The 22,412-nt window shown below is 47.3% G+C and overlaps 1 protein-coding gene across 2 annotated transcripts in view; it reads left to right on the top strand.

Moving 5' to 3' along the window:
• LOC144161005 (uncharacterized) overlaps positions 1-21,478 on the top strand; it is a 265,603-nt gene extending 244,125 nt beyond the window's left edge. For both annotated transcript variants that reach the window (XM_077692076.1, XM_077692075.1), the window contains 2 exons: positions 5,355-6,251; positions 15,269-21,478. In XM_077692076.1, coding sequence (XP_077548202.1) covers positions 5,355-6,251; positions 15,269-17,111 — 2,740 coding nt within the window. In that variant the 3' untranslated portion in view covers positions 17,112-21,478. The remainder of the gene's footprint in view (positions 1-5,354; positions 6,252-15,268) is intronic.
• Positions 21,479-22,412: the final 934 nt, after the last annotated feature.

Here is a 22,412-nt window from a genome sequence, read left to right as displayed (position 1 = left end):
TTTTCGCCTCCATCAGAAAAGCGGCCGCCGCGGCCGGGAATCGAACCCGCGACCTCGTGCTCAGCAGCGCGACGCCTTAGCCACTGAGCCACCACGGCGGGTTCAAGCTGTGAGGATTGATTGTTCTTTGTCTGCAAAGTGGCTAGCTGAAAACGAAAAAGCATGCCGAAAATACGACTAAAACAAACACCTCAGAGCGGACAAGTCTAATCCGTAGCCCTTTGCACTAGCCACTTGCTGCCAATCCGATTCTCCCGGTGCCCACAATTCCCACGGCAGCTTGCGGTAGCAGGACAGTTCCCACTCTAGGTAATATTGAGAAACTCCTTGCTTTGGAGTACCCAAACCCTCCGGAAATGGTGCCTCAACTAGTATTCTAAATCAGTTATCAAGGCACGCAGTCATGCTGCACCCAGATATTTTTAAATGCACCGTCTGCACCCACAATTCCCATGGCGGCGTGGGATCGCAGCGACATTTTCCACTCTAGCCAGCACTGAGAAACTCTATGGGGTCTTCCGGGAGCCAAACCGGTTTTCCGGAGCCGCAGACGCGTACTTCGCCGCTCATGTGTGTCGCTGTTTAAAAACCAGAAGTATTCTTAATTGGTTCGGCATTTCTTCTGTAAGGCGGCAGTTAGGACCAGTCAATGAAGCGTGCGGCGGATCATATAATTACACCGCAGACAACACTTGGATAATATATGGTCAGAGCTTTTCAAAACCCTATCGTGAATCAAGGTTCCGGCCTGAGCCTTGGTACGGACAGCGAAAAAAATGGCGCGGCTCGCACAAGTGGTGCCAGGCAAGTGAAAAAGCTTCCGGGTCTCTTCCTTCGTGTGAGACCCGGCTGTTGCATCATCATCAGCAGCAGCAGCAGCAGCAGCTCACTAGGTCCACTGAAGGACGAAGGCCTCTCCCATCGAACTCGCAGCGCTCCTGTCCCGCGCCGCTTGAGTCTCCCCCTCCAGCGTTTGTAGTGGCCCAGTGGTGAGGTGGCCGGTTTCACGCCGTAAAGGGGGTCCCGAGTTCAATTCCCTTCACCTCCCTAACCACATTTTTAAAGACGATAATCTTTCTTGGAGCCATACTGGACTGCACAAAATCACAGTGAATTCGCCATGTTTTTTGCGTGAGCACAACGTAAGAAATCAGTGACGCGATGCACTTATAGCTAAGACCACATGCAGTGTCATTTGAAGCTTCACTCATGAAGATGGCAACCAAGGTATAAAATATTGCGCATAAAAACTGCTGCAATGTATTATAAAAATTAAGACGGTAGCAGAGGCTTGCAAGGGAAACCGTTTCTGCAGGTCAAAATTGGCGTCAACACTACGAGGCATCCAGTAACGTTGACCCAAAAGTGAGCGAAAGGGAGATGTTGAGCTAAAGAACATCGCACAATATTTTTTACCGTGTCTATTTCTTTTAATCGTTTTTGATAGTTGGGCTCTCTGCTTCAATGCAAGCTTTGTCGCGTTATCACCTTCCCGGCAACCACCGCCGCCACCCTATCGTCTGCTGCCACGTTACAAGTGTATGGCGTGATCTGCGAAAAAGACGGTCGTGACCATCGCTTCTATGACGCAAGGGCAGCGAAGCGCTACGCCTGATAACGGCGGAGCGTACCCATGTCGCCGATTCACTCATTCTTTAAGCTTGATTTCAATCAGCGCAGTAATGAACAGAACAGTCACTTTTCTGTGTTATTTTCCTCTTGAGTTTCATCATGTGACCCGGCAGCTCTCGAGGAGGAGTGTGAAAAAATGACATGCACTGGTTTTTTTTTCTTTTTGTCATGGAGAGGCTTGTACTCCCTTCTTATGTTGCAGTTACACGAAACAATTTATTATTTTATTGCAAAACATAAAAGCACGTTATTTGTATGCTCTGGGATCGCTGACTCGGAAACAGTCAAAACTATTATTTCGTTCGTAAAACATGCTTTAAACCGCGCGTAATGCAAAACGTTTTTCACGGGTTTTTCAGGGCGCCGATGGTCGGTGAAATGTTTTGCCCTGTTTCACGGGGACACATGGTTTTCTTCCTCCATGCGGCGACAGCAGCCGCCATTTTCGAAGTGAGGCTGGCGGAGGACTGTAAACATTGAGGATATATACTCTTGGGTGGGAACGTCGATCATGAAGAACCTCTATAAAAGTGTGTGCGATGGGGGTGTCGAGGTCATGTTTCTGCGCGGTAAGTTGCTGTGCCACTAACATTGCAGTGCGGTGCAGGGGTCTTGTAATTAAGTGGTATGCCCTTAAAGAGGTGGGTTGTGGGTGTCACCCTCTTATAGGGCGATGACCTGACGAGGGCTTGGGGAATGTACAGGGCTAGCTGATTTTTCTTCTTGAGTGACCAGCAGTTCTATTGGTAGATTGTGAAATCCTGGCGATCAGTTGACATCGCTACAGGAGGGTGGTGGAGAAGACTCTTGCTGTTGAAATTTGGCTTTCTTCGTTTGCGGTTGGGGAACAGGGCAAGTTCGGACATTTCACCGAGTTGCGGGACTCGATTGTTGATCGATTCAATGAGTTGTTGCAGGGGCTCTAGGGTGGCTACTACTTTGGCTTGGAAGGCCTCGAGGGCTTGGGTGATGCGCTGGTCAAAATTTCGAATGAGGCGTTCTTAGACCTTTTCTACCACAACTTCTATGCCAGGTTCAGTGCGCGAGGCGAGACCGCGGACTGTCTTCCAGGGCTTCAAGGCGTTGGCTGAGATGCGTGCATTGCTGTTGTTGTAGTTTTTGTACCGTTTGCTGGAGTTGGGAGGACAGGGTGATTTTGGGGGTGGCGGAGATAGGGGATGTGCTAGTGGTGGGACGGGGGGGGGGCGGGAGAGGTGTGACCAGTTTTAGTGGTGGACAGGTGTGCGAAGGTGTGGGCAGTGGGAGGTTGCGCACCAATGGCTGACCAGCTCCCCTTGTTTTGGTGCGCATCTCGGTGGGCAGTTTTCATGGTTGAGGTCACCCGTTTCGGAGTGGGCGTGGGCAGGACTCGTTTTGGGCACTCCTTGCTGGCGGTAAAATGTGGTTGCTGGCATAATTTGATTGATTGTAGGGTTCAACGCACCAACGCAACGCAGGCGATGAGAGAGCCGTAGTGGAGGGCTCCGGATTAATTCTGACCGCCTGGGGACCTTTAACGTGCGCCGAAATCTCGTACACACGGGCGTTTTTGCTTTTTGCCTCCATCAGGAAAGCGGCCGCCGCGGCCGGGAATCGAGCTCGCGTCCTCGTGCTCAGCATGCTGGCATAATTTGCTCGTATATAAAGGTTGACAGTCATGATGGGGGGATGGGTTGGAGGCGTGGTAGCGGGGGCACTTCGGAGAGTCCGGGTGGTGGGGGCAGATGTCTTGGAGATGACCGACGTCGCCGAACACTTTGCAAACCTTGGCGACGCGGCAATAGGGCCGGCAGCGATGGAGAACGCAGCGCAAGGTGCCATTGGATGTCGGAGGACAGATTGGTGCGTCCGATGAGCCGAGCGCAGAGACGTAGTGGGCGGTTGGCTTCTAGAAGTTCTTGCAGGGCTTCCTACATGGGTAGTATCAACTTCCAGACCGTGCTGTTGGGCGATGGCTTCATGTATGCGGCCACCTCGTAGTCTGTACTCCCGAGGCGAATCGTTGTTCTTTCGCTGAGCATGATTGCAAGCTGATCATTGCCTGTACTTGCCAGCAGTAGATTGCGGTCCGGTTGAGCCAGTACAATAACTTCATTGACGACCTTCTGTATCGAAATAGCGTTTGATTCATCGAGACTTGCCACAAGTGTTCGGGGAGACCAGGACGCTATATTCGGACCAGAGCGCGGTTGGTAAATGATTACGTAGTAGTTGCCTGGGAATCGTGGTGGTGGTTGGACGCGCGCGATTGCTCTAGTTTTTGGGTCTTCCTGTAGATGGCGGGGCGACTGTTTGGCTTGAAGTGCTTTAGAGCAGGCGGCGAGCACCGCCTTCCAAGGATTATTTCGGGGCGACTGTGCGGCCACTTACCCCGTCAAACTCCATAGTGGCGGGGTATGTCTGGTGGGATGTTGATTGATCACTCTGGTCCGACGTTCTCGCGGTAGGTGACATGCTAGACGCGGTGGTGTCGCTAGTCCTGCATACGAGGCCTAGCGTAACAGACGAGAAAAAAGACCATGAATTGGACAGTACCTCCGACCTGTTTGAGCCTGAAGTTCAGTCGGTCGTCCAGGTGTTCCCGAAAACGTACCGGAACTGCTGGTTCTTGCAGTATGATGGTGGAAGAAAAAGGTCCGCTACTGTCGCGAAATAAACGGGAGCCCAAGCTACTCGTGTGCGGTGGCCTTGGCCCCTGGTGGCGAACCTCAAGCAGGCAACAATGCCTGCTTTTTTATAGCAGCATACCGGAAACACACCCCTCCACATTGCGGCGAAACAGAAGACTCCCCGGCCTGTCATATATCGAAGGCCGCCGAACACAACGGCACGATCCGGCCCGCTTCTCCGGGTGAGGGCGCGCAGCTTTCGTCACGTTTAGAGTTCCTGTATATGTAGGAACTCTAGTCGCGTTGTCCGCGTTCGAGTTGAGGGCGAACGATTATGCGAGATTTTTCATCGCGCGTAGCTTGGAGGATGGCGAGAGGATATTTATAATTTTGCGGAAGGAGATTGCTGGGACAATAGACTTAATTACAGAATACATTACGTGTAGTCGGCCGTAAGTGCTGTAGGGTCCCTTTAATTTGTGGCTTATGAAGTTAAAAACGCGGTGCGCACGTTTAGAAATATTATGGTATGTTCGTGAATTATTTCGGCGTATTGAAACCGGCCGCGGTGGCAGAGTGAAAAAGGCGTTGTGCTGCTGAGCCCAATGACGCCGCTTCGATGCGAGGCGCGGTAGCTGCTTTTATGATATGATGAAGGCGGAAAGGGAAAGCATCCGCGTGTTGAGATTTCAGCGCGCTTTGAAGATCACCAGGAGGTTATAATTATCCCGGAGTCCTTTAGAACGGCACGCCCCATAATCAAGGTGTCGCTTCGGCGAGTTAAACCAATCAATCAATCAATCAATCAATCAATCAATCAATCAATCAATCAATCAATCAATCAATCAATCAATCAATCAATCAATCAATCAATCAATCAATCAATCAATCAGTCAATCAATCAATCAATCAGTCAATCAATCAATCAATCAATCAATCAATCAATCAATCAATCAATCAATCAATCAATCAATAATTTGGACAGCCAGGTGTAAACAAATTTGCATGCTATCAGTTCAGCAAAACTTATTTCCAGTTGTGTTTGAACAGATCCAGATTTTATAGGCTGAGGCGATAAATGTTAGCTCTTGTACCCTGTCTTTGCTGTTGCAGCAATTCCAGTCCAAGCTGTCTCCAGGGTCACATGCAGTTGGCCGAAGAAGACGAAGGGAACGCGCTGGCTGAGAGAAGCCTCCCTTACACCGCCCAGCCACTGCGCCTCATGAACGAGCGGCCTCACCACCGCAGTCACCACCGGACAATGGCCCGCGTCACTGACCCCTCAAGTGCGGGGAATTCAGCTCAAACGTCGCCCCAGCATCAGTCCGTGGCGCCGCCGGCGGGCTTCGGCGGTTTCTGCGGAAGCCTCGTCGGACGGAGCGCCACGTTTTACAGTTCGCGTAGGAACGTCAGTCTCACGGTCTCCTTTCCGGTGACTTCCACGGTGAGCATGGCCACCGCAGGAGTGTTTCTCACCTACCGGTACCTCAAGAGGGCCGACATTCGTCGCGACAGCTTTTACTACGGCGACGAAGTTCCCGGGACGCACTGCGATCGTGTGCTCACCGACTGCCACGAGCGGAAGTGCCGCGTGCGCTCCCCGAACTACCCAGGCTTCTACCCTCGGAACATCACCTGCGCCTACCACGTCCGGCAAGCGCAGGTTCCGGCCGGTCGAGTGGCCCAGCTGATCTTCCAGCAGAGGAACGAGTACAAGATCAGCGTCCACACCGGACTGCCCAACGCGGGAGGCGTGCTTTACAACGCGCTGACGTCCGAGTGCGCGGCGGACGTCGTGCAGATATGGGATGGTGCTTCGGAAAGCAATCAGGATTCGGTCGTCCTAATGCGATTCTGCGGTTCCGGCCAGCTACCGAGAGTGGTGAGCTCAGGCCCTGACGCCACCGTGAGGATCATCAGCGTACCTTACCAGCAGCTCCTGGATTCCCGGGTCGAGATTGACGTCTCAGTGCAGTTCGTCGACCCGACCGAGTTAAAGATGACGGGAAGGTAAGCGCAGTAACCAAAGGGTCGAGTAAATACGGGGACATATTTTATGGCGTATCTTTAAGAACGCGTGAGCAAGGATTCTCTCTCCGGCTTGTTTAAGCAAAGCTTGTACTGGTTGACTCGTGTCATCGTCGGTGACGCTGTTGTCGTCGCTCGCCAAAGCTCCTTCCTCGCCCCATTCACTCTCTCCTCTACCGCAGCTGGCGATGGGATTAAAAGAAAAGCAAAAAGTTAAGGTAAATGAGAACCGGCTACTCGCGTCCATCATAAACTGGGACGGAGCTAACTGACAGAGAAAATGACATATGTTACGCGGCGGAAGAACAGATGGTGCGAGCCATAGTTAAGAATGATGGCCGGTCTGTTTACATTCTGCACATGGTGGACAAGACAGAGCACGCGCAAGGTACGCGCCAGCCGCATCGCCGTAGTTCTTTGGTCAAGGCGCTTCGTGGCACTGCCCACCCGAGTCCCGTAACAATACCAGGCGCAAAATGCACAAGAAACTTAACTGTTCATTTGTAACGCCCGCCGTGAGGCAGCACCGCGTGCCTCGCGACGAAGACGACAGATGGAGCCAGGCGAGGGAGCACATATGCAGACACATGTCAACGCAATCGTTCGCGCCATGCCATCACGCACAGCAGTGTAACCGCGCTTTGCGCTATAACTGCCTAATCGGTCACGTCTGGTCGCTTGAGCAGAGACTTTGGCTGCCTCTCTCTCCTTTTGTTGCGCACCAGTGTCAAAACTGTGTTCGCGGAAATTCTTTGGGGTCGCTACGTCACACTCGGGGTGGCACTGCAGAACAATGCAAAGAGCAAAATGCTCACGGATTGCGAGAGACCCGCCAGTGGATCATTACTTATTTTCTATTCGATCTTCGATCCACCCTACATTGTATATGTCAGCGTGTGATTCCTCGGCCAGTAGTTTCCAATAGAAGCGAAATAAATTCAACCCGAGAATGTTCTTATTACCGCACCTTTGAGCGCGCTTTCGCATAGTTCTGGAAATGGTTTGTTTTTAGTAGTTGAGTTTTTCCTTACGTCCAGGTCAACCTAGCGTCTTCAATATTTATCCCGTACCGTAAGCGACAGCAGTAGTTGATTTTGCGTTGCGCACTCGCTTTAAAGTGTGAAATCAATTTAAAAACGTGGGTACGGCAGAAACAAATACGTGAAAACCCTTTTGAAGGCTTCAGGACAAAAAATAAATTTTGTTAAATGATTTTAAAATGTTAAATAACCCCCGAACAACGGCTAGTCACAACAATATGCACAACAATAACGCATGGAATTTGTGGATGTGAAGAGCCGGAGCCAAAAGGCTAACTTTCGTGATTTGCCGTCTCGGCCTATTGCACCGGTCTCGATGGTCTCAACTTAAAATGTTTTACAATATTTTGTACAAGCAGGCTCTGTTTGGGCTAACCTTCCGTATTTTAAGTATTTGTTACACTAGTGCATCACAGAGTCAATAAGAACGACTTGCATGCGCTGAAAGAACTCTTTTTCGGATCCCTGCTTACTTGTGTGATTTCTTCCCTGTCATAAAAGCTCATACAATTATTCCAAGAATGTAATAACACATGGTTGAAACCTGATGAACCTCGGTCGAATATCGTCCATACAGAGACCTGGAATACTTCAGAGGCACCTGTAGCTACGATATAAAAAAGTGTGGCCATTCCGTACCAACACGTTATTGTGCAATCATTGTCATCATCAGCCCGTCTACTACCACTGCGAGGCAATGGCCTCTCCCATAGATGTGCAATTATCCCGGTCCTATGCTAATTTTTTAATATATGGGATAAACTCCGCCGAGTAACTAGAGTGTCCGAGCACCGGTAAATACTGGGAAAAGATGAAATATAACGCCACATATTGTGCAGATCAAGAAGGCGCTAATAAGTAAGGAAAGAAACAAAAGACAAATGGAGTACATTTGGTTCGAGTTTTAATACAGGCAAGGTAACTTCATCCCGAACACAGGCGTGCTTGTTCGTGGCCATGAATAAAACGTTCCCCAAACGTCATAACGCAACCTCGACATGGCCGTTGGACACATTAGCGTCCAAAATACTGACTTTACACATCGTTCGTCGTTTGGTCTAACAAAACTAATTTCTTTACTTATTCAGGTACCCTTAAACGCCCTCCACAGGGGGGTTTCACATAAGGAGGGGCATTGGCATACATCAAACAAACAAATCATGAATGAGTGCTAACAACATCACAAATTATAAATATAGAAAAACACAAGGAATAACAACTTCGCAATAAGAACATACATAACTACAATATCACATCACCACAACAAAGAAAAACGAAGGCAAGGAAAGCCACCAAATAAGACGATTAGGTCGCTTCATTCCTTACAAGTCTTGAAGTTTTGTTATGTTAGCTTCAGTAGCGATGGGGTGGGGTAAGTTATTTCATTCTACTATTGTGCGTGAAATGAATGATTGTGCGAACGCAAATGACTGGAAAATGATCGCTTACCTTTGCAAGAATGATCGCGCCGTGGAATGTAACCTCGGGTGAGTGAAAGAAGTCGTTGTGAAGGCGCTCATGGTGATACAATTCATGAAAAAGTGTTAAGCGAGCATGTTGGTAGCGAAGCTATAATGAAACCAAGTCGGCCCAGTTGTTTAGGGAAGTTACTCTTGCGTATGGTGAATAATCAGAAAAAATAAAGCGAACAGCACGGTTTTTCAGGGATTCAATATCGCGTATTATTAGATACCAAATATCAGATGCTTGTGCTATTTGAGGGCGGATAAGAGTAACGTATGCTAGTTTTCTAATGTGTGGTGGTGCCTGCTTAGGTTACGTTTTATTACGCTTAGTGTACGATTGGCAGATGCGAGCGTCTCATTTATATGGTTATGACATGTTAAGTTCGACACAAAAAGCACTCCAAGGTACTTGTAAGTAGGAACTAGTTCCACTGTGGTGTTGTTCAGGAAATATAGTTGAAATTCTAGAACAGTAACGGGTGAGTGACATGCACTTTGTTTTAGGAAGGTTAAGAGACATTAGTCAATCAGAATGACATGCACTTTGTTTTAGGAAGGTTAAGAGACATTAGTCAATCAGAACACCATGCGTTTATTGTGTCAACGTCAGTCTGAAGATCCTGGCGGTCAGCGTCATTTGAAATGCTACGACATATTACGCAGTCATCGGCAAAGAGCCTTACTATAGATGTTCGACCGTTAGGTAAGTCATTATTATAAACTAGAAAGAGCAAAGGGCCAAGCACACTGCCCTGGCGCACCCCAGATGTCACCGACACAAAAGTCCTATTTGAGCTGTTATGGTTGTAAATTAGGGTCGGAAGGATAGATAATATGTTATTCATGCAGGAACGTTCGTGTATATTAAAACGTCTTAGTTTCTGTAGACGTCGGTGGTGAGGAACACAATCAAAAGCTGTAAAAAATAAAAAAATGGCGTCAACCTGATTACTGGCGTCAAGAGATGAGTGCAGTCATGAGTAAAACCGGCGAACTGAGTGTCACATGAGTAACCCCTGCGAAAACCGTGCTGAGATTTGTAAATAATGTTGTGTTCTTCAAGGTATTGGATGACTAGCGAAGGTATGATATGTTCTAATTGTTTACAGATCGTATTAGTTAATGAAGTTGGCCGGTAATTTAACGGTGATGTGCGATCGCTTGATTTGAAACATGGGACTACTTTGGCAATGCGCTGCAGTCATCCGGAATTGAATCATTAGATAATGACTGTGAAAAAAGCTGTGTTAAAATTACAGACATGCTGCCCGATATATGGTTAAGAATTTGGTTGTTGAATCCCACATGACTGAGAAAAGTTTTAATTTGTATAATAGCAAGTAAGCACCGGCTTCTTCAATTGCTATGTCTACCATAGGGCTATCGGGTGGTATATTAGAAGTTAAAGCAAGGGACGGACAGGCATCTTCCCGAGTAAACACTGATGCAAAGGCATCGTTTAGGAGCTGTGCACATAAACACCATGTATACGAGATTTCGGCGCATATTAAGGATCCCCAGGTAGTCAAAATTATTCCAGAGCCCTCCACTACGGCGGGCCCAATCGCCTGTGTTGCGTCGGTGCGTTAAACCATACAATCAATCAAGAGCTGTGCACACTCAGATTCTGGAATATTTGCACCATTAAAATGGCTAAGGATGATATCGGGATTGGGTCGGATTAATTACACGCCAGAATTCTCTGGGGTTATTCAAAAGCAACTAAGAGAAGTCATGATTATAAAAATTACGGCGGGTGCATTTGAGTAGGGACTCGTATTCGTTTTCACATTTTTTGTACTTAAGCCAGGATGTTTAAAGTCGGTCTTTATCAGATAATCCGTAAAGCCTTTTCTTTTTATTGTTAAGGCATTGAAGCTGTCGGTTCAACCAAGGAGTGTTATTGTCTGTTTTTATACTTATTGTAGCGACAGATCTACAGATGAGACTAGTTAAAGCATCTTTCAAAAGAACCCATGGTTTTCTTCGTCAGTGCGATTAAGTAAGTTTCAAGGAACCGTTCGCTGAAAATGAATAACTCGGAATAAATTGCATCAAAATTCGCTCTGTTTAACAAGCGTTTTTCTTATTGACAATTTTTACTAGCGGTATAAATAATATCTGTCGTGATTATGTCGTGATCAGAAAGCCCATCAACATGAATGATGCCTCAGTAAATGCGTGGATCATTTTTCGGAATAAGATCTAATACGTTAGAGGTAGAACTAACACAATTGGTCATCACTATCACTTACTTGTCACTGGAAGTAACTGATAGTGATGAACTATTGATATAAGGAAGGTTAAAATCCCCACAGATAATTAGTGAGCACTTTGGGCGCCAAGTATACACTTCACTTAAAACACGAATAAACTCGGCAGAAGAGAGAATATTCATATCAGGCGGGCGATAAACGGCACCCACTACTACGTCAGTAGTTTTACATTTCAGCATAACCCACACTCATTTCATAACCGAAGCTATATTTAAAGGAGAAAAGATAAATTTTTGTTTTATTGCTATCAATGCACCACCACCTTTGGGGTATTTCCCGTCGCAAGGAAAAATGTTAAATTTTGTACTAGAGACAAAAATATTCACGTCAGAAACAGTATCACTAAGCCAAGTTTTTAATGACGAGGAACGTGAGTCAGCAGGCGATGAGAGCGCAATATTTTTGAGAATTACGCTCCTGATATTAGTGTAGAGTAAAGAACGACTTTTAACTGACTTATTCTGCTTCACCGCTGTGAAGCAGGACGTGTTTGGCCGAACGGAACAAGCAGAGCTGATGTGTCATGGCACAACCTCTGGCACGGGCGAAGCATTCGCTTCTAGATCGACAGGTTGAGATACACGTATTGCACGATTTGCCGCTGCATCCCATACATAAACAGTGTCATTCACCAATAGCTTCTTGAACACGAGGCGCACGCGGTCTCTCTTTTTTTATCGCTCGCGAAAACTGAAGTAGCTTACGACGTTTTTCCCGCAGAGCCCCAGAAAAATCGCGTGAAATACTGAGCGTTGTGTTCTTACCCCATTACTTAGAACAGTTGCGACCTCTTTTTCATTGTAAGACTTGGCTATGATTGGGCGCGTTTTATCAGGTGATAACCGCCCAAGTCGGTGAGCCCTGGCAATTGAGGTCGCTGTCACACCAAGCTTATCTGAGCAAAACTCGCAAGCATGTGTTTCCTGACGATTCCCAGGATTCCGAGCGGTCAGTGTCTGCGATGCCAAAAAACAAGACATTAGACCTTCACGAGCAGTTTTCTATGTCGTCAAGTTTTTCCTGCATACAGGCCAAATTCACATCATGACTAACGCCGGTTACAGTTGAAGCACCCACCACGGATTTGGTTTCCAGGCCATTGACACGTTTAGTCAATGCATCTAAGTCCTTCTCAATGTCGATATGGAATAGCAAAACTTTGTTGACCGCTTCGAGTAAGCGGTCGCATTGCTGGTTTCAAGGCGTTCGACAGCACTAAAAACTAAGTCCAATTTTTCTTCTTGTTTTTCAGTCCTTGGTCCCGGGTTTGCTTCAGTGTCACCGCCAAGCAGTAGTAAGCTCCCAATATACAACGGATACGCTTTAAAATCGGGGTGCGCTTTCAAAAATGAAAGAAGAGGAACTCTGGATAACGCTTTTTGAAGTCCTGCAATTAAAGCTACTTTATTGTAAACTCATGGCTAACTTGAGCGCACGAAAAGCGAGGACTGAACAAAAAAGACACGAAAACCAGCGCAGACTAACAACTAGATTTTATTCATCACTCAATGCATAAATACCCTGTTTGAGAACACCCGCGAATGGTCAAATATGTATGTATCACGTCCTACACACAAACACAAGAAGAAAAAAAAACACTTTACACTTTGCGTTATCTCATTTCGTCTAAGAACTTAATTTCTTTATCGGACAGGGCTACTCACGGATGGCTTATGCATGTTCCCTTTAATTGCGACATCTGCCCGGCTTCCACTGTAGTCCTATCTTGGTGGTGGAATTCCGTCGTCGTTAGGTAAAACAACGGCTCGCAGTTTGTTGTTGTGCACAGCGCACTTTGTGCAGCCAGATGCGTGTATGCCCGACCTTTCAGGCTGGAGATGTGTTCTCTGAGTCTTACATATACGCATCTACTCGTTTGACCAACGTAGTGGTGCCTACATATGAACGGAATCTTGTACACGAAGTTTTTTCTGCATTCCAAAAATTTGTGCTTGTGACGCATAGTACATTTAGCAGCCTTGCTGCTTGCGCTTTCTTCGTACAGTCTGTTAACCGTTAGGCAAACGCGTCCCACTTTCTTTTGGCAGAAAAAAACAAATACACGTTGTACCTGGCAGCGGCTTTTTTGATACTGTGAGACAGACCGTGCTAATGTCTAATGGACTACTGACATGCTTTTGTTGTTGTATTCGGTGGTTTTTTTCTTCTCCCTACCCTTCGTTTTTACTCGTTTTAGTAGCCTTTCGTCGTTGGGTACCATGTCTTTTCAAGACGAAGTGTCTGCTCACTAAACGCCTCCATGCTGTGTTTGCAGGTTTTGTCGAGAGCGGATTTTAGACACCCCATTACTATCCCATTCTTAACTATCCTTGAGTGGCCAGACATGTACTCTAACAGTGGACGGAGAATGGTGAATAGTGCCAGCACATGTGGTGTATTTCAAAGGTGAACTGCACAACTAGGGATTGTAAACTGTTTTTCTTTGGCATCTCAAATGTGATGTTTAGGCCATGGCTCCCTTTTAAAGGAGCCATGAAGACAGAATACAGCTTCGTGTAATTTGAAAGAACTAGGATTCAGTATCTCACTCAGCTCTATTACAGCCCCAACAGATGTTTGTTAACAAAAATAGCAAGTAGTATTGACAAACTTTCAAATTTTGTGCCACAGTGACGTGTTATGAGCAAGAACGACGTCATACGGGCCAACAATAAAACATAATTTTCAGTGCGTTAACTGCACGTTAGCATTGAAGTGATGCGGTCAAATGGAACTAGAGGCCCCATTACAGACGTCCAGTCATGTGTCATCGCGACAGGTCAGTTAGATGGCCGCTAATCGCACAGAAAAGGTTCCGTGACGTGATACAAAAAGTTGCGGGAAATTGGCTAGGGGGTCGCGACTGCTTCACACGTTTTCTTTAATATCTCCGTTATTTGTTCGAAGATTGCGATGATATTGGTATCATTGTTATCGCGACTAAGCAGTCTTTCTAATAAACCCAACTTGTATTTTGTCTTCATGGCTCCTTTAAGGTGACCTGTGTACGACCGGTGCACTGAACGTTTCTATTTCCGTGTAATTGCCTAGTACCAAATAATCGTCAACGCATCTGAAGATTCTTAGCACACTTCCTTCTAGCTGTGATTTTCCAAGTCTGTCCACCTTACTCAAAAACACTGCATTCAACACAGGGGCCACCTTCGATCCGATGCATACCACGTGTTTTTGAATGCACACCTTGTTTTTGAACATCACGTACGTGCTCTCATACGGGCTATGTACCTCCAGAATTGCGTTCATCGACATTCCACATTTGTTACGAAAGGAGGCTTCATCATTGTCTTCTTCAATACATGCTCGCACACTCTGCAACAACGAATAGTACAGGTCTTGTATGTCATCACTAAAGCGCGTGTACTTCCCTTCCTACCCAATGTCCGTGGGAGGGTAAAAAAATTCCCTCGCACTTTCCCGAGGGGGAGAGTGTGTAAGTGCGAATGCACGGTTGTTGATTGCGCGATTACGGTGGATATCGTGATCTTGGAGTGGAGAGGAGGCGCCCAACACCCGCAGTCACTGAGCGGAGAGAGGAGGAGGAGAGTAGCCCCCGCCGTTACGGCGAAGGCTACACGAGCGCCCTCACGCGTTGGAATGCGGAGCGCCCGCTACGCGAGCGAGAGCTCTCCCGCCCGAAGTGGAGAGGAGGCGCCCAACACCCGCAGTCACTGAGCGGAGAGAGGAGGAGGAGAGTAGCGCGCACCCATCTCCCCCCGTTGCTAGGGAAGACGAGGAGCGCGCGCACCCGCAGCTGTTGCTATGCGGACGACGGCGGCGGACGATTCAGCCTCGCTTAAGAAGTGCATTCGCACTTAAAAGTCGGGAAGCGTGCCAAAACTTCTACACGGCTATTGTGAAGGGGGAAGGCACGGTATGCCTTTTCAACGGTAGTTCTCGCAAGAACAGTGATGAATAGCTATGGCACTTACAGAACCTTACCTTGTTTTGTTGCTTTTCTATCGACTGTTCTCGTAGTGCTCGTCCAGCGGCCGTTTATCGAGACCTGTACTCCAACAAAGTCTTGGAAACTGTGCGCTTAGAGGTCTCTTTTCTCTCTCTTTTTTACTCGTAAATAATGAAAGTTCGTGTAGCTTTTCGAAGGTTCTTGTGTTAGCTATTAGGTGCCCATGCACAGTGCTCCAGCAGCTCTATGTTAAAACTGATGGTGTTTTTGTGCGTTCTTTTTATGATTTCAGGTCCTGCAATTTCGTCCTGGACAGCACTGAAGGACGATCTGGAACGGTGTACACACCGAGACACACCATGCCAGACAACACAGTGTGCACGTTTCAGTTCCAGGGCCGCTCTCGCTTCGATCGAGTGTGGCTGTATTTCACCAGCTACTTTGTGCCGGACAAGCAACCGTGGTCTGGCGTTGAAAAGTGCGACGTCAGTCAACTGGAAGTGTACGACTCGCCCGTATTCGATGGGGACACTGGATCAGCATTCCTCGGTCACATTGGCCAAGACCGGGGCCGCATTCAAGACAGCAACGACGCCAACCAGAGTTTTCCGGCACGGCTCATTGGACGGTACTGCGAGAAATCAACGCCTCGAATGTGCAGCCACGCCAATGATTACCCTGGCCTTCTGCCCCCGCGGCCGTGCCACGTTCCGAGTGAAAGCTACCTGTCGAGCAGCGCCAAGATGGCCCTCCGATATAAGGTTTTTGCAAACGCAGATGTGGCGTTAAAGACGGGCTCCTTTGTGGCCCGCTACGAGTTCATAGACACCTCCCAGAACGGAGCTCCTGCCGACAACAGCCGGTGTTACCGCGTATTCAGGAGCAGGACCAAATCCCGTGGTCGCATCGCGTCACCAAGGAATACGTTCTTCTACGGCAGAGGGGGGCAGCAGGAACTTCAGTGCACCTACCGCTTCCAAGGAACTTCGTCACAGCGGGTGCGGCTTCGCTTTGAGAAGGTGTACCTGGCTTCCGACGGATGTTCAACAGTTTACGATCCGAACCTGCTACGCTACGGATGCCGTTATATAGACCAGAAGTTTGTCAGTCCATTTGACTTGATTGGAAAGCAGCGGTACGGTGAGATTCGAATTACCGAATATTGGCTGGCCCTAACGATTCAGGTGGGGTGCATCTGCAGCAACTCCAGCGTGTTGCAATCCCCGCTGGAGATAACATCAATAGGAAGTGAGGTCCTGCTTACATTCACTGTCAAAGGCATGACAGTGCGAGAAGACTTTACGAATTTCGGTTTTGAGGGCAATTACGAGTTCCTGCCTCCGGCGGACTGCGGAGGAGACACCGGCCTTCTCAGAGGAAACGTGGGCGAAGCAGATCTTTCACCAAATTTTCAGTCGGATGATACGAACCCTATGAACCCTGGTGTAGGGGCTTACCGTTCTGGCGTTCTTAGGCGATGTCGTTGGCTTCTGGAAGCGTCCCCTGACAAGTTTCTCTATCTAAAAGTGGCAGGTGGCAAACGGGAAGTTAGAGAATGTGGTGACAGTCGCCTACTTGTGCATTCGGGCGACGAATTTGAGCAAACGATTATCATTTGTGCATACCCTGACGTGGGTATTACCACGGAGGAAAGCCAAGTTTCGGTAGACATTTTCTCACCCTCTTGGTCGAATGGTACACCCTCAAGAAAGAAAGCGGCAGCGTTGGCAAGGCCAGAGCGGCTAATGCTCGAAACTGTGTGCACGGGCAGTTCCCCGTCGTTTAAAATACGTTGGATGGAGGTGACACGCCCATTTATGACGACAAGTGCGGGCCAGTCATTAAGGAATGTCGACTGTCTCTACGAATGCCCGGAGTTGGACGCGTGCATCAGCCCAGAGCTTTGGTGCGACGGCGCGAAACACTGCCCGTCAGGTTACGACGAAGTGCCAGAGAACTGCTCTAGGTTCCCAATGGTTCCCGTGGTGCTAGGCTGCGTAGGTGCTGTTGCAATATTTTTCGTAGCGTTAGCAACGCTCGTGTTGATGAGGCGCTCCTGCCAGTTTCGAAAATGCAAGGAGTCTTCATCTTCGCGGCCTGCGGGATGTGAGGACGTTCCAATGGAAAACATATGACAGGGGGATCCGGAAAATAAGAGCGCGGACAAGAATGACTATGTTGCGGAAGTTGCGCAGTCTAAGTGTGGAACAATCGGCGCCGAAGTATCTTAGTTTAGTGAGGCGCCTCTTCCCTCACCCCAACAACCGTTGTTCCTGCAGTGCGCGAACCGTTCCCTGGGGAACCTGTGAAAAGAAGACGCAGCCCACTTCTTCAGAGTTGTTCGTTCGAAATACCTTCCTGCGTGCAGCTTGCAAATGGTACAATGAACTCTGAATAGCCGGCAAGTACATTCACTTATGGCAGGATAAGAAATCAGAACTACTTCGTCTTGCGAGACAGCAGTGTCTTGTGAGACAGCAGTGACTCCGTGCGCAGTGACTCTTGTGACATTTGTGTATCTTAAGTGTGGTGGCGTCCCGGATCTGTCGCGCCAGGACTATGGTTGCAGTGATGACAAAAAAGGCATACCCTGGTCCCTATTCCAACAAAAAAAAAAAATGTTGCACGCATACCAAATCAAAAATCAAGGCCAAAAAACGAGACTTTTAAAGCCATGTTTCCATATGAAGAATATGTTCCACTGAGGACCGTATTTTTAATGTGTCCTATGACGGGAAACGGCATGTGCTGCGAGTTCTATTTGCAGTTCTTCTCTTCGCGGGTTCTATTTGAAGTAAGAGAAAAAGTGGCGTTTGGGACGTCGTGCGGCTGACGGGCTCTTTTTGTAAAGATGTGCGTCAATGTACTTTTTTTGCGTCTGGAATAAGCTCAATACGACAATTATAATGCGCAGAATTTTTCATATTAAGCCAAGAGAATGAAAAACACAGCAGAAACGTTTGCACAGTTCATGCGCCCTTCGAAATTATGACAAAGATTTAGGGTCTTGCCACGCCGTACTGGAACATAATCTAATTCGTAGATCTTACGGGTCTTTTTGACACTTCCAAGATCTTGTTGGATATTTTGACTATTTTGATATTTTGACCACGCTGGTTTGATATTTTTTGCACGTTTGAGAAAGATTGTGGCTGTTGCATGTGGTGATTATAGGTAGAGATGCACATTATAAAATGTCTTTTATGTTATGGAAAGTCCTGCCGATTGTTCGGACAGAAATTGAATTTCTAAATTGGTCGAAAATTGGGTAGAAACTGCATTTCTAAAAGAACCTTTTTGGGTGACCCATTTCGGTAACTGCAAAGCTTTTATATAACAGCCGTAAATAATATGGTGAAAATGTTTCTGCAGGGATAGGGAGCCCTCTGTTCTAAAATATGTTAAGTCACGCAGGATGACGGGAGATACTAACACAGTAAACCCAATTCACAGAATTTAGCAAGATTTAGTAAGTTTGATTTTTTAATTACTTCGTCAGTGTGCTTAACGTAGCTCACAGTTCTGCTACGTTTTTGAGGTGCAGGGCCGAGTTGCACAAAGCCGACATGGCGGGGGCCGCAGCACAGACCGGGGGGCGGGGATCTTTCCAGGCAAAGAGAAAATTTTCGGCCACTTGACATAATGTAGAAAACCGGAATATAAATCGTTTATTTGGAACACGCATGTCACAAGGTTGCAATTTACAAAACTCTCAGAAGGTCAAAACTGCCATGTCGAAGTGATGATGTGGAGGAGGGGCTGGGGGGTGGTTGACTTCGTGCCGGAGCCGTATAATACTGTCCCGTGAGCCGCATCGGACGGCGGGCCACACGTTGCTGACCCCTAATTAAAGGGGTTCAATGTCTATATATGTTTGGGGTTTTCTGGCAGTGTCTGCAATTCCACAGGCAAATGCTTGTTAAAGGAGTACTGACACGAAATTGCAAAGCTGAGATAAGTATGTAAATTGCTTCCTTTTTATCATGAGATATCTCCCAGTAAGAGTCGACAGTAACCGTTCGGCGTAGCATATTTTAAATCCCTTTTAATTTTCGCCCGCACCAGAAAGCCCACAGCGGGCCGACGTGACATCATCTGCTACTTGCCCCAAACTGCCGACGTCAGGGCTCCGTGACGAAGCCGACGCGCTCGCTGTGGTTGGCGCGCGCTCCTCTAGGGTGTGTACATGTCATGGTTTTGGCACTGACGGCATGCTGTCCGGGCGCGTAGAGACGGTTAAAGCGGTAACCACACGCACGCGCCCGCGCGCTCGATTCCACACGCGTCCTCGTGTCGACGCGCCCAAGCGCTTGACGAGGGCGAGGGCACGCACACACACGAAGGCGACGGAGGCGCGCGCGCGTCCAGAGCTGCAGCGCTACGGCAAGAATGGTGACGTCACGTAATACCTACTGTCATGGCGGCCGCTCGACGCTCATTTTGTCGAAACCGAAACTGACACGAATAAACGACTCCGTAAGTGAATGTTTACGCTGCGCTCGACCGTCTGATGTGTCATTCTATGATTAGTGGGATGGTAGGCACGCATAGAAGCGAAAACAACGTAACAGGAAAATTTCGTGTCAGTACTCCTTGTCAAACAGCAGCTCCAAGCCACCTAAAATCTAATAAAAACCACGTGCAGTGCAATGGAAGCTCACCATCATCAACGGCTGCCGATTGAGCTCGCCTGACTGAGTGGGGCATTTCAGGGTGGCCGTCCGAATAAAAGGCACTGTAGACACTTTGGCGTCGTGGTTGCACGTGCTCAGCGAAGGGACAGAAGTACTGTTCCAAAGCCTCAACACCAATGGTCCGTTCCTTCGTGCAGCCAGTGTAGAATGTCCTGGTGAAGTGAACACGCTCAGTTAACATTCTGAGGGCTTAGCGCGTTCAAGCTACACCCGGGCAGTGAGTGGCTCCGGATTAGTTTTGACCACTTGGGTATTCCAAACTTGTGCCGACGGGCGTTTTCACGTTACGGCTCCATCTGTAAAGCAGCCACCGACTCCGCGATCCAACTCACGTCTTTGGTTTCAGTAGCATAAGGCCTGCGCGCCACTGCGGCGGGTGACACGCTCTGTTGTCAGATTGTTGAGAACCGTGTGGAATCCACTGCTCTGCGTGCCGCTGGCCAAATAGACTCCCGTAAGCTGCTTATGCAGCTCTGGGATGGGTGAGATTTTTCCCCTCACTTCATTCCGATTTTTTTTATGTGTGCTGGAAGCACACTAGCAGAGGGCTTCTCAAGGCTTCGCGTGAAGGTGAACAAAATTTTATAGCATATCCATGCGGTAAAAAATTTGTGTTCTTTGATGTGCGTGACAGGCACGTTTACAATTATTACAATTTCTTGCTTCTTCCATTGCTTCTTTGTAATGTCTCTGCCTAAAATTTGTCAGCGTTTTGTTTAGAGCAAATGTGCTTTAAGCGCATTAGTTAAGGGCACTCACCTCGTCGTATTCCAATGAGACTCACTAATCCATCACCCACGAACTCAAATACCGTTCCCAATATGCAACGTTTTACAGATTCATAGAAACGTTCCTAACGGGGCAGAGTTGCTTCTATTAAACTAATAATATTGCACTGAAATGTAAAATAAGACGCTAAAACAATTTTGTTTCTGTATTTAATGCAGGGTAGCGCTCCTTTATTTATTTATTTTTGTATTTGTTTTTATTTTTATTTATTTATTAACCAGAGATTTATTGTTTATTTCATTACGGAACGGGCCCATTTCTAACAATCATTATGATTTTTAAGGCTGCAATGCCAATGAAGGCAAAAAGCACCAAATATTTTTTGAAGCAACAACACTGGTTAACATGTAGAACAACTACGTTTCACATTGCCTGGCGATGCTTTTTAAGCCAGTGGGACATGAACTAGTTGTCCCACGAGAATGTGATCAGGTGAGTCCTTTTTGAGACGCGCAGATTCACGAGGAATGACGGTGCGTGTGTTTGTCACCTCGTTTTCTTTGCGTGTTAGCCCTGCCCCACTTTCGCAAGTATCCACTACCCGTAGGTCAAACCCCACGGCAAGAAATATAGTCGCACATTTATTTTTGTAGTGCATTTTGGTCAGGACATTTCGTTTTGGTTAGGATCGCTGCGTATATTTCGTTTGTGATCCGTGCAGCAGAAGGTTCCCGGAGTGCTTGTGATATCGTTTGCTTCAGATATATTTGTCGAACGCGTCCGCACTTAATCTTCAGTTGGGTCTAATGCCATGGATCAGTTGTTGAATCGCGCTTGTGACTGTCGTGTTGTGGCGGAGTGTATTTATGTGGGCCAAAGTATTTTGAATCGTGGTCAACAACCCGCATTTTGGGCAAATAAAGACTGCTGAAAAGTGCACAAATCATTGCACAAGTCGATCATCCCGATAGGAAGTGCATCTTGTTTGTGGCTTCCGAATGCAAATTTCGCCGCTACTTCTTGTCACTGTCGAAGCGCATCCGAGGAAGCGCCGCACCTGCGCTACGGGAACCACGATCTTAACTCTGCAGAGACGGAAAGGCAAGTGCAAGTCCGCTGTTTTGGGGTGGACTTGACGAAAGGTTCTGCTTCGCGCGTTCCTTGTAGTGAGTTTTTCCGTCGCGCAAAAGGCAATTCCCACTGTAGAAGAACATCTTCAAACACAAAAAAGGTCCTAGGGCCTTGGCCTTCATATTGTCACGTAGACAAAGAGCACACAGCTGTCTTAAAGGAAAAACAAGTTTATTGGAGCGAGCGAACTTGTGCTCTCCTAACAACCCAAATAATACGCAGGCGGCGAAACAGCAGTCAACAAAGTGACGTGCTTAGGCGAATCTCGGTGAATCAAATGCCGTGGCGTCTGCTCTGCAGGCTTTTATGTTTTGGTGCGAGTGTTTCTGGAACCGTCGATTTACATCCAGAACATTGTAGATCAAAGAAGATTATTCTCGGCTAGTGACGTCAGGGCGAAACAGTCTGCTTATTTATTGATTTAATTTATTTATTTATTTATTTATTATTTATTTAAACATACTGCCAATCCCATCAGGGATTTTCGCAGGAAGGGCTTGAGACATAAAGTTACAGAGTAGGTATACAATAAAACACACACATTAACAATTGAAATCTAGTAACAGAATCGGATTAACAGAACAAAATCAGAACAGGATTCAAACATGTGGGTTACTAATAACGTGCAAGTACAAAGCGAATTCACATACTGGAAAATTGTATGAACGATTGATAAATGTAACGCAAACAATGATAGGCAAAAGTACAGCATGGGTGAAGAATTTAGTAAGAGAAGTGTAATATAAGTACAAAGAACATGATCTGAAAACAGAGTATTTGAGCTCAGGAAAAATTTTTTAAGTACAACGTACAATACTGAAGGGTCTTTCTCTGAAGCGTAACTTAAGAGTACATAATCAGTGGGGTAAAATATACACACAA

The sequence above is a fragment of the Haemaphysalis longicornis genome, unplaced genomic scaffold (genome assembly GCF_048455015.1).
Source record: "Haemaphysalis longicornis isolate Haplotype H1 unplaced genomic scaffold, Haemaphysalis longicornis Haplotype H1 scaffold_11, whole genome shotgun sequence".
Lineage (NCBI taxonomy): Eukaryota > Metazoa > Arthropoda > Arachnida > Ixodida > Ixodidae > Haemaphysalis > Haemaphysalis longicornis.
The sequence above is the reverse complement of the archived record's forward strand: the minus strand, read 5'-3'. Positions and strand labels throughout refer to the sequence as shown.